The 14,887-nt window shown below is 39.2% G+C and overlaps 2 protein-coding genes across 2 annotated transcripts; both read right to left on the bottom strand.

Moving 5' to 3' along the window:
• Positions 1-543: 543 nt before the first annotated feature.
• LOC110774305 (Tetratricopeptide repeat (TPR)-like superfamily protein) lies at positions 544-2,384 on the bottom strand. Its single transcript, XM_021978846.2, has 2 exons — positions 2,212-2,384; positions 544-2,012 (listed from the first exon to the last, which is right to left on the bottom strand). Exon 2 carries the CDS (start codon positions 1,935-1,937, stop codon positions 741-743), a length of 1,197 nt encoding a protein of 398 aa, XP_021834538.2. The 5' UTR covers positions 1,938-2,012; positions 2,212-2,384; the 3' UTR covers positions 544-740.
• Positions 2,385-8,238: 5,854 nt separating this feature from the next.
• LOC110774314 (shikimate O-hydroxycinnamoyltransferase-like) lies at positions 8,239-12,051 on the bottom strand. The gene is made up of 3 exons (XM_021978855.2): positions 11,665-12,051; positions 10,795-11,260; positions 8,239-9,369 (listed from the first exon to the last, which is right to left on the bottom strand). Exons 2-3 carry the CDS (start codon positions 11,215-11,217, stop codon positions 8,476-8,478), a joined length of 1,317 nt encoding a protein of 438 aa, XP_021834547.1. The 5' UTR covers positions 11,218-11,260; positions 11,665-12,051; the 3' UTR covers positions 8,239-8,475.
• Between the last annotated feature and the right edge of the window lie 2,836 nt (positions 12,052-14,887).

Genomic DNA, 14,887 nt, shown 5'->3' with positions numbered 1-14,887 from the left:
TGCCTAGCCCAAAGATGAGCAACAGTAATTTCACATAAATGTCAAGGCTCCATTACCATGTCCATAGGATCTCCTCCTAACATTTTTGGTGCCCTGCAGTTGCATGATAAAGGAGTTTTTCAGCAGTTTAACCCTTCCCAAGGCCTCACAGCTAGGAAACCGTATCTGCCCGCATTTGAGATTTCAGCAGAGTTTGGGGAGTTCAATCACAAACCACGTACCTCAAAAATCGATAATAGACTGTAGTTCAAATCTATAACAGAGTGCTTCAACGATGAGCACAATTACGAACCCATAATGAAGTCCAAAAGAATAACAAAAGATTTATTTGTTCCATATCTAACAACTTATACAGTGAAGTCATAATCACACTCAATACGCTTTCAATCAAATTACACTCAATACACATCAAGATATGAAATAAAAACCAAACTGAACAACTATCAAAGTCTGATTTTTTAAAAGGAACGTATTGTCATATAGTTAATTTGGGAATCTTATAATGAAGAGGAGAAATTAGAAAATGCAATGCCAGCATGTCTCTGTACTCAATAAAATATAATTGATCATCACTATTTCCAAACTCATAAAACATCTAAAGAAGTGGACAATTCTTTTCAAATCAAGTTACACTTATCAAAAACTCAATCTCATCCTAAAAACTCCAAACTCATTCAACAATGTGTGACACACTAGAATCCATAAGCCCAAATGAGAAAGGTGTGAAACTACCTATATAATCAAATCCTTGTAGATGATGAATCAAAATCATCAGGAGCAACCCTGGCAATCCAGCTATTCAGTGTCCTCTTAATATCAGAATGATTAACGTAAGCCAACTCGTACATACTACACAAATTCACCACAACGGTCTCATTCAATGCCACCGTAGGCACTCTTTCCAGGGCATTCTCCAACACTTTGATCGAATCTGACAGGTCCCGCAAGTACATCAAGCAAAGTGCCTTATTGTTGATGGCCACGATGTCGTTATGCTCCCTCTCAATGCACTCCTCATACTCCCTCACTGCGGACACATAGTCCTTCCCCACCATGTACACCAAGGCCTTGTTCCTACTTACTATGTTCTTAAACTCGTTGCTCGCATCACCCTCATTCTCCACCAATCCTTGGACCACGTTGAAGGAGCTCTTAGCTCCTTCTAAGTCTCCCATTTGCATCTGAATGTACCCTAGTTTCGACACCAAAACTGGATCCGTGTAATCATGGTTAAGCAAGTCATTGATCAAGCTCAAGCACACAGATACCTCCTTGTTGCTCAAATGGACCCCAATTATACCATTCATTACAAACACCTCCCTTCTCTTCCACACAGAGACACTCCCATTATTTTGTTTTTCTTTTATTTTGCTCCGTACAAAATCTAACAAGCAGTAGAGCCGGTCCAGACCATCTTGTCGCTGGCCCAACTTGATGGGCATTAAGGCATAAAGCCACCGGAGGGAGAAGGGTACCATGGACCCAACCCGGTTTGGGTACACTTTTGGATACGACTCGTACTGGTAGCGAGAGCTGTCGAGGTCCTCTAAGGAATCGATCTCGGCAGCGGCTTCGGGGAACCTGCGTAGTTTAGTCAAGGCAAGCACATTGTAGGTGAAATAAACGAGGTGGTCGTGGGGTTTGTGGAGGAGAGATTGGGCTCGAGCCCGGGCCACCTTGTCGAGGATGGAGCGCCATGAGCCGCGCGTGGCAAGGTCCTGGAGGGAGGCGAGCTCATGGGCCACGTCGTTGAGGGAGCCGAACTGGTCCGTCAATGGATCGGTGGAGAGGGTTAGGGTTTCCAGGTCAGTCGTTACGGTTTGGGGATCAGGTGTGTCGGTGGTTATGGTTTGGGAATCAGGTGTTTCGGTGGTTACGGTTTGGGTATCAGGTGTTTCGGTGGTTACGGTTTGGGAATCAGGTGTATCGGAATCCATACTTTTTAATTGTAGGATTTGATTGGAGATCTAGGAAGGGACTGGTTTGTTGGCTTCCCTTGGAAATGGTATCCCCTGCATGTAAGGTTCAAATGAATCAATTAGGTAAGAAAAATTAGAAAATCATGGCCAAAAAACTCAGATCGAATGCCACAAACTCAGATTGAAAACCCACAAAATTCGAACTCAAGAAAATCCTAACTGAATTGATAGAAGGGAATAGAGAATAAAGTGAGAGAAGCAAAGAGAGGAGAGAAACAAAAAAAAATATTACCTGAGCTTTCAGCCTTCAGCTAATATGGGGAGAAGAAGAGCTTTAGCGACCTGAACTGAACCAGAACCAGAACCAGAACCAGAACGAACGCGAGCTGAAGAAGAACGCTTGCCAGCTCAAGACGACGTCGTTAGTTTAGGTTAGTGGTGGTGAGCATTGCTAAGTTTTCCTTTGGCAAAACTTTACTTATGGTCCCTATGGTTTATCAGGTTTACTACTAAGATCCCTGTGGTTTCAATTTAGTCATTTACTACTAAGATTCATGTGGTTTCAATTTGGTCATTTTCACCTCTGTGGTTTCAATTTGAAATAATTCAAGGACAATTCTCAATTTCAGTCAATTTTTAAAAACTTTTGTTATTTGTGGAGTGGCAATTTAGTCCACAAATTATTAAAAAGTTAATTCCTTTTAAAATAAACTATACAAATATAAATTTTAAAAAATAATTTTTAAATGAAAATAAAACATCTCTCACCCTTAACCTCCCAACTCCAACCCCCACCAACAATCCCCACCCCACCCCGACCAGCCACCACCTCCCTATACTTGCAGGCAGTTAATGATGAAGAGCAAGCGTAATTATTCTTTATTCTTTATTTTTCCTCAGCATAAAGAGTTTGTTCAATTTCCCATTTGCACTTGCAGACAGTGATGATTAATTGTAAATGGGCCTTAAAATTCTTTCTAAAATAAAGAGTCAAACACAACTCTCTCATGGTCATAGATAGAGATGTCAAACGGGCCGTGCCGGCCGGCCCGTCCCATTTAAACTCGTGCTTTTAATATTTTTGTGCCGTGCCAGGTCAGTCCATTTAATTTATCGGGCCGTGCCGTGCCGGCTCATTTAATAAAATCATTGATCCCGGCCCGGCCCAAACCCCATGTCCACATTGAAACGGGCCGGGTCGGGCTCGTACGGTGCTCGTGCTGGTGCTCGTGCTCGTTCTCGTGCTTGTGCCATACTCGAGCCCAAGAACCAACCCATTTAATTTGAATTTTTTTCACTTGTTTTTTTTTTCCACTAGATAATTCAAATTATAAACATTAAAAATATAATTAGAGGCAAGAAATGATGAACTATTTGAAAACATTAATCAATCAAACATCCAAACAATATGAAGGGGTGGAGGGCAAAAAGTGTCCAACTCCACAAAGTCCACTTCAACTTTTCATCTTTAAACAACTTATTATTTTATATGAGAAGAAATGTCTTGCTTTGATTATAAGAGAAGCGTATATGTCATATGTATTGATTAGATATCAAGTCCAATGTTGTTTAATTAATTTGTAGTTGATATGTTTAATTAATTAAGGACCCAAGTAATTTCCCTAAAATGAAAGACATCAAATATATGTTTATGATTTTAAAAAAAACACATATAAACAATGACATAATATGTCAAATTATTGCATTTTGACTTTTTGAGAAAAAAAAAAAAAAGAAGCTAAATGGGCCAGGCTTGGGCTCATGCCGTGCTTGAAGCAGGCTCTGGCCAAACCCGGCCCATGTCTGGCCATGGGCCGGCTCGGTCCATTGGACCTATTTTTTGATCCCGGCCCGGCCCAAATTTTCGTGCAGTGCCGAGTACGGCCCATTAATATTCGTGCTTGTGCCGTGCCGTGCTTCATTTAAACGGGCTGAGCTCGTGCCGTGCTGGGCTAGCCCGTCCTTTTTGACACCTCTAGTCATAGAGGTGTCACTCTAATACTTTCCCAACACCTTTGTGCCAATAGCATACGATAAGATATGTTTTATTTTAATTTAATTAAATTTATTTTAAACTAATTTATTTAATTTATTTTTAAACTAATTTAAGTTGGGTTATGAGGAGGTGATAACTGGCTGGGGTTGGGTGGGACTGTTGATGGAGGTTAGGAGGAAAAAGGGATATAGATGTTTTATTTTATTTTGAAACTAATTTTTTATTATTTATATTTATATTATTTATTTTTAAAAGGAATTCATTTTTAATAATTTATAGACTGAATTGCCCCTCAATAAATAGCATTAAGTTGAAAATTTTTGACAGAAATTGAGAATTATCCTTGAATTGATTCAAATTGAAACCACAGGAACCTTAGTGATAAAAGTGATAAACCATTGAGACCAAAAGTGACATTTTGCCTTTTTCTTTTTTTAAAGAAGAAATTATCTGGAAAAAAACAAAAAGGACAAATTACATTTTACCCCTCTAAGTTTGCACTCATTGTCAACCATGCATGTATAAACCAACAAATTCTAGCACCTCACTTCTCCCTGGCTACTATTTGAGGCCAGCCTCCGGCCAAACACCATAAGGAATGTTCTCCGGTTGGCCAACTCCGACGATTGTGAGCAACTACCGTCTCAATCCGGTGATTGCCGCCGTCAACCTCCAACTCCAACCACCCTTTTTAGTCATTGACAAACAATATAACTAACTCTTGTGACTAAATTGACTTTCAATAATATTTTTACTTAAAATGTTAGGTCAATTTTTACAAAGATTCATTTTAAGTCCAATTAACACTCGATTTGAACCAAAACACTTGTGGCCTCAAAATCTACATAAATAGAGTCGCTTAAAAATTGAATAACTCATCTCTCAAATAGCTCCAATTTCACACTCGGTGAGTTCTCTTAATCGAATGTTTTAGACCAGGAAAGAAATTTCAAATTCCAATACCTCATCTCTCAGATAACAAAAGAGTGATGTGTATTCGTCGTCTTTATAACATGAGTTTTTATTTTAAGAGCACGGCCCCAAGAGAAGACCAAACAATGGAAACAACCAGCAGCCTCTGCATAGGCAAAACTAAATCAGGTCCAACCAAGGAAGCCTTAATTCTCCCTACAATTCCCCAATAAACTTTCCAAATTGCCCTCATCATCATAACGACATCAAATCTGTGTAGGTTTTGTAAGCTGTTTGAATCAAAACTAGAAAATCAAATGAAGGAAGACAACACTAATAGAACTAAACAGGACTAATAGCCCCTAATCGCTGGAAATAAAAAACCAATACCAACTGCATCACTAAGCAAAGAAAAGTAATATGCATGCTACAATTCCAAAATAAGGCAAAACCCAAATAGACACAACTACTCCCTTGGTTGCTCAAAAATATTAGGACCAATATAAATAGATATTTGAATCAGTTTGTACACTTCCCGTGCTCATAAACTTGAAAGGAGGATTGGCCCAAGCCTTTGGTGTGCTCCCAAGTGGTCTTGGATTCAAGTCCCCATAATACCCGTGTGTGTGAGTTTTCCCCCTGCCCTTCCCAACTTCGGCAAAATAAAAATAAAAATAAAAATCATGTCATGTGCTAAGCTTGTCAAACACAACTATTGTGTCAAAATATACCTCCACTCCACAGCAAAATGTCATGGTTTGGGAATGTGCCTATATAATTGCTCCTCTTTGACGCTACCATTTTCTGAGTTCCTTTTACAGCTGCAATGGTGCTTGTGCCACTCTTTTAAGATTCTCTCAAATGCTAGAAACTACCATCCCTAAGGCCTAAATCTTTTAACAGTTTGTCCCTATCCGATCAAACCAAATCAACCCTAGCTCCCTACTTCCTCTCCCAATACGAAAAATGAAGGGAATGAAATTACTTGCATGGTTTTTGTTCATCTCATGCTCTCATGTCCTATCAAGCTTGGCTCTCAAAGGCTTCTTCAAGTTAGAATATGATCAAAAAGGTGCTAACCTCTCAAGGCCTATTGGACAAGGACGAGACTTTCATGGTAAGAATTCCTTTATATTTGCAAATGATTCATTTGTTGTTGCGCTGAATGAACATTTTATAGTAGTGAGGCATACAGGTGTGGACGGTGCGGTCAAGCTGTGTGGAGAAAAACATGAAATGGATGAGGCAAGGAAGATGCAGAAAGGGAAAGGGGGAGTTTATGGGGGTGCAAATATTGCTCATAAGCCACGCCCAACTGAGAGAAGTGGTGCACCAATATTGATAGCAAGGCCCCAACAGCCCTTTCTCTTCACTAAAACCAGGTTGCAAGTAACCTTTGCTTTGATTCTTATTCTTCTCTTTCAATTGCTCTAACAAGTTTCCGATCGATCGGAAATTTGTATTGAATATGAAGCTTTAGTTTGTCAATTGTGTGTTCTTCTCCCTTTTTCTTTGGTGTTTTACCTCTTGATGGCTGATTTTGAGCTTTCCCTTTGAGTGTCCTTGGAAGATCCTTTGATACCTAGTCTTTTAATAGGATTATGACACCCTTACTTATAATTTAGATTGTAATTTGATGAGTGTTGATTTTTTTGTTGGTAAGTTTTCAGAAATTGCTTGTGAGCTTGTACCAGGATTATTGTGCTATTCTTGTACTTTCTCATTACTAAATTGGTTGTACATGTGGTGTGATTTATGTTTATGCACTCTCTCTCTCTCTCTCACAGAATAATGGGCAATTATAAACAGGACTTCAACACATTTCCTTGTTGCAGAATTATCATCTTCCACCAATTTGGAAAGAAATGAGCTCCTCAAAGCAAAACCAAAGAATCAAAAAGATATTAGAGGATCAATAGCCTGAAACATAAGTGTGTTATGAGGTGTATATTATTATAGCAAGATGACACTGTTGGTTTTTGCAAGGCATTGCAAATATGTTTGAGTTGAAATTAGTCTCATATTGGAAAACTAGAGTTCCGAAGGTCTTTATAAGACTTACTCTTGGAATATAATAGTTTCGATCGGGCTATGCAAGTGGCCCAAGTGAGTAGCTTGTGGGTTTCGCCTTTGAGTCAATGCCTAATTAATTGGGTCAATGATTAATTAATATATTTAAATAATATATATTTAATTAATCAAAAGATGGGCCTTTGGCCTTTTGGGCTCTATGATTTAAAATTAAACCCAATTAATTAAATTAATTCCAAGTTAATTAATTAATTAATTAATTGAATTATTTTCTAAAATTCAAATATCAGATAAGTTTGTCTGATTGGGTTTTGCCGTTATATGATACTTGTTCCAACAAGTATCAGCCCTCTATATAAACAGGAGCCCAGGTTTTGTTTAAACACATCAAAAACGCAGATATCATTCAAAGTCATCATTCATGTTCATAGCCTGAGAGAAACACATAGATTTAGCCAGAAATCAAAGCCCTAGTGCTAGGACTTTGATTTTAGATAGTTGTATCCTGGTGGAGCAGACGCCTGCATAACTACAAGTACTGAGTAGGGGCAAAATTATGTTTCAAGGACATTGCAATCTGCAAGCCTCTATTTGAAAAACCACTCAGTTTTTATTTTACTGCCTTGAAATTATTTTATTTATTGTTTAATTTAATTGTTAAATTAAATTATTAGTGTAATACTAATTGTTGTTCCTCCAACAGACACCAGTATGGTGTCTTTCAACATTGAAGTCAGTGGGGCTATCCTTAAGAAATTGAGGAAACACATGTACAATCTTGTATGAACAAAATTCTTGGCAGAGGAAAATATTGATTGTAGAAGGATTATAGATTAAGGCGGGTGTCTGCAATTCGGTGTTAATCCCGAAATGTAAGGAAGGAGTGAAGATCTCTCTGAAAATGGAAAAGGATTTAAGTGTGAATCAACATGACCAGTGTTAGGCTGAGCTGCACTAATTAAGCTAAACTTCCACACCAAAGCTCTTAAATGACACACTAATTGACTGTTCTGTTGAGCAATATGCTCTGCTCTGTGCCTCACATTTGTGCTGTGGTGTTGAACCTTTTTACACTCTCAAATATAAGTTTAAGCAGACACTAGTATGCCAACGGGTCTAGCCCAGTGGAAAAGGGCATTGACTTGCAGACTTGTGGTCTTTGTGTGTGTGAGAGAAAACCCCCATTTCCATGTAGTTTAGACTGTCGCTTATACTAAAAAAAAACACAAACTAGTATAGTTCTTTTAGCTATGCTAATGCAGTTTCCACAATATATAAGAAATAAAACTACAACTGTTCTTGCATAAAACAAGAATTTCCAAAACTTGTACCAGTTTGTAGCTTTAGCACAGGCAAATATTCTTTATGCAATCTCTGTGATTTAACAAAATTAAAACTTATTGTAAATTCAGTATCAATGAGTAATACAATTGTTGTAAAAGTCCTTAAATGTGTACAACATATGTCCTATTTCAGACATTAGTATTCCCACTGACATAAACCATGTACGAGGAAAAGAGCACTCGGAAAGACCACATCAGAAAAATATGGCAAACCTGAATATGACCTGCCCGAAGTAATTCAAGCCGGACTAAATTCCTCAGGCATGTCGGTTCCTTATATGTCGTATAACAACTTGGAAAATGATTTCATATGTTCAGATTGAAGAGATATGGCCACTGATAAACTCCCATCATTATTTGCACTTGGTATTACAAAAGCCAGCCCCTCAAATGCAATTCCACCAGGTCCCATGAAAATGGGTCGACCCCAACCAAAGTCAGCATCATGGATCGGCAGTCTAACCCAGCTAGTTATCCCAAGATTAGGGCACCTAAAAGAATGAGCACCGCGAACAAGGGCTGACAGATCAGGCTGAAGCTCAAGATAGTCTAGAGCCGATCTAAGATATTTATCATCCATACGAACCAAAGCATCATGAATGCGGCTTGCTGCGAACCATGTTGGTTTTGATTGGAGATCCCCTGCGACAGCAATGGGTGTTGCTGTGAAAATCACATTGCCAAAGTAACCAGGAGGGAGTGGGGGTTGCAGTCTGGATCTTCCATCAGTGGCAATATATAGTTTGGTGTCTTGATCATTGGGAAGTTCGCGTGCCTTGCATACGCACCTCCAAATATGACCCGCCATCATCTCATATGAGCTATAGCTAACTGTGTTCCCAGCTTCCTTGGACTTGGCTTTCAAGATGTTGAGCTGCTCCCGCGTCAATCTGAAAATGGAGACTGTTGTGCTATCAGCGCCAGGTTTTGTGCTTTGCGGAGGGGTTTTCATTGGCGGAGCAGGTTGGTATTCGATGTGGTGGAATGCAGGCTGCGGTGGATCCCGGGCACGAAGTAATGTCCTGTCGATGAATGGCGGAAGTGTAAGATCAAGGCCGCGAGCCATATCAGACCATGTGTTGACAAAGTGGAGACCAGAAAATCCATCTGCTGCATGATGCTGCATTCCAACACCAAGGGACACTCCTCCGCATTTGAAGTACGTGACCTGCAAAGAGTACCATACCTTAAGCTCAACTCTTCAACAATTCCAATTGGTCAATTGGTTGAAACATTCAGTGTTACTCAACAACAGATTGTTAGCAATTGATCACCAAGAATCATGCAACCAAGTCCAGAGGGTGACATATTCAAACAATCTTTCAATATTATTTCAACCCTTGAAAGATGCTTCTTTAATACTTTAAGGAAACATATAACTTGGGTGGTCAGACTATTGAAATGTTCAACAAATAATTAATCTCAATAATAACTTCTGAACAGCACATTTTTCCTATTAAATATGTTTTTTGAACTTTCTCTATTTTGACTTCTGAGACATGATTGCTTAGACATGATATTTAATAATCACACATCTGACTTTATCCATATAATGATTCTAGCAAGGGAATAATGGGGCAACAAATCTATATAGTTTTTATTTATTTTATATATATATACATAAATTCTCTTATGCGGACATCCGGACGTTATTATTGTACGCACGCCATGTCTTTTGTACTATCCCTCTCTGTTTTTTTGCCTGTTTACAATAGGATCCGCACGATAATAACGTGCAGACATCCGGATAAGAGAATAACTGATATATATATATATATATATATAAATTAATTTAAGAATTTGGAGACTTTTTAAAGCTATAGTTTTCAATAGTTTCCTGAAATGAGATCCATGGAAATTACCATGATTGTATTGACTGTATTATAATGTAACTAGGAAATTAATAATTGGTTGGAATGTGAGCAAACTTTGAAAATAATTGTTGTGAAATGTGAGCAAACTAAATTCTTTTACACTCTCCATCCCCCTATCGCTTTGGCTTAAAGCCAAAAGTCCCATGTACTCTCACCAATCCAAGGAGAAAAGGCTGCTGACCCAAAATCACACCAAATTACTAAGTTAAACCAGATTTCCTAACCATCTTGACCCACCAATTAGATTAGATGTGCACTTCACCTAATATTGGTGATGATGTTAACACATTTTTTCAAAGGTGGGTAAATACCTATGAGTCCCACTTACGTGAGTGATACGGTCAATGTATGTGACACGAACAAGTTTAGAAAACAATTATCTATAGAAATCAATTACTATGAGTCACCCGCGGCCGACTTACCTACCTTAGGCGAGTAAATGCCTTGTATATAGGTCAATAAATGTGATCCTTAGTTTTTGTAACAAAAAACAAAAAATGATATAGGTTGACCAATTGATGATATAGACACTTCGTTTGAATAGGTCCCCGTTCCCTCCCAAGATTTTTCTCTTTTTTTATTTTTATTTTATTGTTAAGTGTTATAAACGATACTACGAACGTTCACCAAAACAAACCATAAATACAATACGATATACGAACATTCCAAAACTTTACCGGGAAAAAAATAATTAAAAAAAACATCAATACAATTTATACCTGTAACACCAAGAGAGCATATGAGGATATCCCAGCGGAGTAATCAACGGCGGGGATGAGCCTCCGGAGCTCGAGAGTCGGCGCGAAATCGCCGAAATCATCGATGACCGAGCTCGTCTCCGCCTCGACAAACAGCACCCCTTCCCCGTTGCAGTCGATCTCGATACGGCCGTCGTCGTCGCGCTTGAGGCGGCCGGCCATGGGGTAGAATGGCACGAGGGCCTTGGACAGGGCGTGCTTGAGCACCGCCGGGTCGAAGAAGTTCGACGACGCACCGTTTTGGTTGGGCCTGTAGAAGTAGACGCTGGGCGTGTGGATGCTCGGGATCACCAGGTCCACGTTCGAGTTCCACAGCGCGTGCTTCGGCGTCTCCGCCGCCGGCCTAACCAGCGTTGACGCCCTCACGCTCACGTTGACCACCATCTTTTCGCGCGTTTCCTTCTCTGGGCCCCACCGCCTGGCTCACCTGCATACCACCCAACGCACACACTTTTAGCATTTTATTTTAAATTTTGGATTTGGCTCCTCGGCTATCGTGCGCCTTCCTCGGGGTATAATTAACTAGAATCCAATCCCTTTCCTTTTCTAGTTCCTTTCTTTCTTCTTTTGTTTTCATACGCGCTGGCTGGTGCACTGTCGGATTTAATAAAAGTTCAAAAATCCCTCCTCCTTCCTTTCTCGCGTTATGTTTTTTTCCGCTACGGATCTCTAGCCACGATCAGCCTAGTCTTAAAATGCGCCGGTCCGGCTAAAATCCACTAGTGCTACTAAAATGCGCTGAACCGTTGAGGCTAAAATGCGCCGTGCCGTTCTGGCGAATATGAGAAATAGAGGAGAATGAAATAGGGAATGATATGATAGAAAATTTACCTGTGAATTTGGGGAGTGTGTGCTGCTACCGGTGTACTTTAGCAGGGAGGGGAATATAGGGGTACTGTTGATCGGAGTTGAGAGAGAGACAGAGAGAGATAAGAAGAAGAAGAAGAAGAAGAAGAAGAGGGCAGGGCAAAGGAAGGATTTTGGGTATATTGGGTTGGGAGATTATTGGGAGACAGAAGAAGAGTTCTTAAGAAGTCAGAGGTGGGTTGCCAACTAAGTATAGCCGAAGCCCCCAGAGAGAGAGAGAGAGAGAGAGAGAGAGAGAGAGCATCTGTCACTCACCTACCGTGCTACCCAACTTTTCCAGTCACGACATGCCACGTCACCACTCAATCCTTGACCATGACAACTCTCTCTCTTTTCTCTCTCTACTGTGCTACCCTTTTGTTTTGTGAGATGAGGTGGTACACTAAGAAAAGTGTTGCTTAGAAATGCATGGAATGGAAGTGATGATAAGAGTTGGTGGCACACAATTTTCCTCCCTTTTTTTTGGTTTGTCACGTTGTCTGCTTTTTGTTGAGTGAGAGTGAGAGAGAAAAAGAGAGGGGGAGAGAGAGGGAGGCTTGACCCAAAAAAAAAAAAAAGGAGAGCGAGAGAGAGTTGGTGAGATGGTGACCCATAATACTAAGAAAAATGAAAAAACAAACAAACTTAAAAAAAAAAGGGGCTTTCTTCTTCTCCATCTCCTGTTGTCCACCAACTCTCTTTTTCTCCGGTACACGGTATGAAAACACCAGGAGATATCATATATGTGTGTGTGGGACCCACTGATTCGAAAACTGGGTCCACCACTGTTCTCGCGGGGGTTGGTGGGCTTGCAGAACGGACCGACACGCACCTCATCTATGCTGACGTCATACGTGGGAGCAGGAGGAATGCGGAAGTGGGGGGGGGGGAACTGTTGGGGTTGCGACGTTATAACGGCGGTAGGTGAGTCCGTTAGTTTTGTGGCGTCAGGCTGACGGGCGGCATTTTTCTTTCTGGATAAAGATGAATAAACTCCGTAATCAAATTGACGCGGACTTGGACCAAGTTATGCGAACACGGCACGAGTGGAGACTTGAGGAGGAGTTGGTGTGCGGGGTAGAGTGAGTCCGTGTTGTTGTGCTTCAGTGCTTGGCCTTCTCCTCTCTTTCTTTTTTTATTATTTATTTTTCTCTTGAGATAAGCTGTTCTTGAGATAGTTGATAGTCGGCAGTTAGTTTATTGTTTGAGTAATGCTATTTGGACACACAATATTGACACACTTAGTTGACACCCGATGATGTGTCAATGTATCATTCGCTGAACAGAAACCAAGGAGAAAAGAAGAGCAAATAATACATTGACACATCAGCGGGTGTCACTAAGTGTGTCAATGTTGTGTGTCCAAATAGCATTAATCTTATTGTTTTGTTATTTCTTCTTGTGTCCTGTGGCTGTGAGGGAAGTTTTGCTCGTGTTCATATAGATAGGCCTTGAGTTTGATGGGGTTTTCGGTTGCTTGTGGCCTTTTGGGCCTTTTTTTATATTTTATATTATTGTCTCATTTTGGGTTTTAGTATTTTCCTCATTTGTATTAATAGGTGGGTTCAAAACCTTTGGTGTGAGTACCTTGTATCTCTAGCTTTGATGGCATTAAAAGTCAGAAGTGCAATCATTGAGAAAATCAAACAAGCAAAATATTTTTCAGTGATACTTGATTGCACTCCTAATTCAAGTCACAAGAAACAAATAACTTCGATAATAAAGTGTGTGAATGTGTCAAAGAGTCCAATAAAAATAGAAGAGTACTTTTTAGAGTTTTTAATTGTGAAGGATACATTAGGATTAGGACTTTTTAATGAATTGCAATCTGTCCTAGAGTCCCTTGGTCTTAAAATTGATGGTGTTAGAGGACAAGGTTATGATAATGGCTCTAATATGAGAGGGAAAAATCAAGGTGTACCTATATATATATCAGTCCCCTTCTAATGAGCGATCCTTCAAATAAGGACACCCTTTGGGGTTCTCTACAAATATTTTTTCAATGATCCAAACCATATATTTTTAAGTCTACATTCATAGATCATCCTTATAAAAAATTAGACAAATCGGAAACCGTTTCGATATCCAATTGTGTCATATAAAATCAATGAACACGGTGCTTTAAGAAAGTATTAAAATTTCAATAATTTAATTGAGTGGTCAAATGATATCGGATTCAATTGATTTTTTTGTAGAGATGATCTTTGAATAAGTATCTACAAAATAGACGGTTTGGATTAGTGAAATACAATACGAAGTGGGCTTTACAAGGGTGTCTATCAAATAAGCATATTTGAAGAATCACTCAACTAAAGCGCTCTCTCTCTCTCTATATATATATATATATATATATATGAGCCTAATTTTTACTTTTGCCCTGGCCCTGAAAAATTCAGGACCGGCACTGCTAAAAGATTCGCAACAATATCGGCTTTTCCTGTAAATGTGAGTAACTAATATTTGAGAGAACTTCTCCATGAGTTGCCAAATATGATCCGCTATAGACATCACACTCCCAAGGTAAATTTTCCCTTTTGGTAATTATTTGTATCAAAGTTTTAGAATCCCCTTCCACTTGTATTTTCGACAGCCTTAACCGAGTTGTCCAATTTAACGCATGCTTAAGTGCATTAATTTGTTTCAGCCTGGAGAACATATTTATGCCCCAAACAAGAAGAACCTGCTATAATTGGTTTAGTATTTGAGGTTCGAATTATAAAACCTGCAGAATTACCATTAGCTAGAACTGAATCATTTTTAGGTGGACTCCACCCATAAGCTGTTTCATTTTTATTCTTACTTTTTTTTTAAAATAAAAAAAGTAATATGATTGGCTTGCCAACAAATGAGGTGTTTTATTTTGAAGGATGCAACGATTTCGTTGATCCTAGATTTTCCAACAAATGGTAAAATAGTTAATCAACTGAGTAGGAGAAATATTATTCCAATTGACTAAATCATCCGTGTTATGCGTAGGAGTATTTCCAAGTAAAGACATTTGTGTTCAAATTAGATTTTAGTGCTTGCGTGTTTTGCGTCATAATTGATAATTTACGACGCACTCTGTGCATCGTAATAGATGTGTTCTGATGTAGGGATTTATAGTTTTTATTGAATCAGTTGGTTTTGCAGTTACTTCAAAACAAGAAGAATTCAGAAGATACTTTTGATACATGAGTTTAATCCACCAATTATCGTGCAGTGTAAT

This window comes from Prunus avium, chromosome 3 (assembly GCF_965620075.1).
Source record: "Prunus avium chromosome 3, drPruAviu1.hap1.1, whole genome shotgun sequence".
Classification (NCBI taxonomy): Eukaryota; Viridiplantae; Streptophyta; class Magnoliopsida; order Rosales; family Rosaceae; genus Prunus; species Prunus avium.
This window is presented reverse-complemented; position numbering and strand designations above follow the sequence as displayed.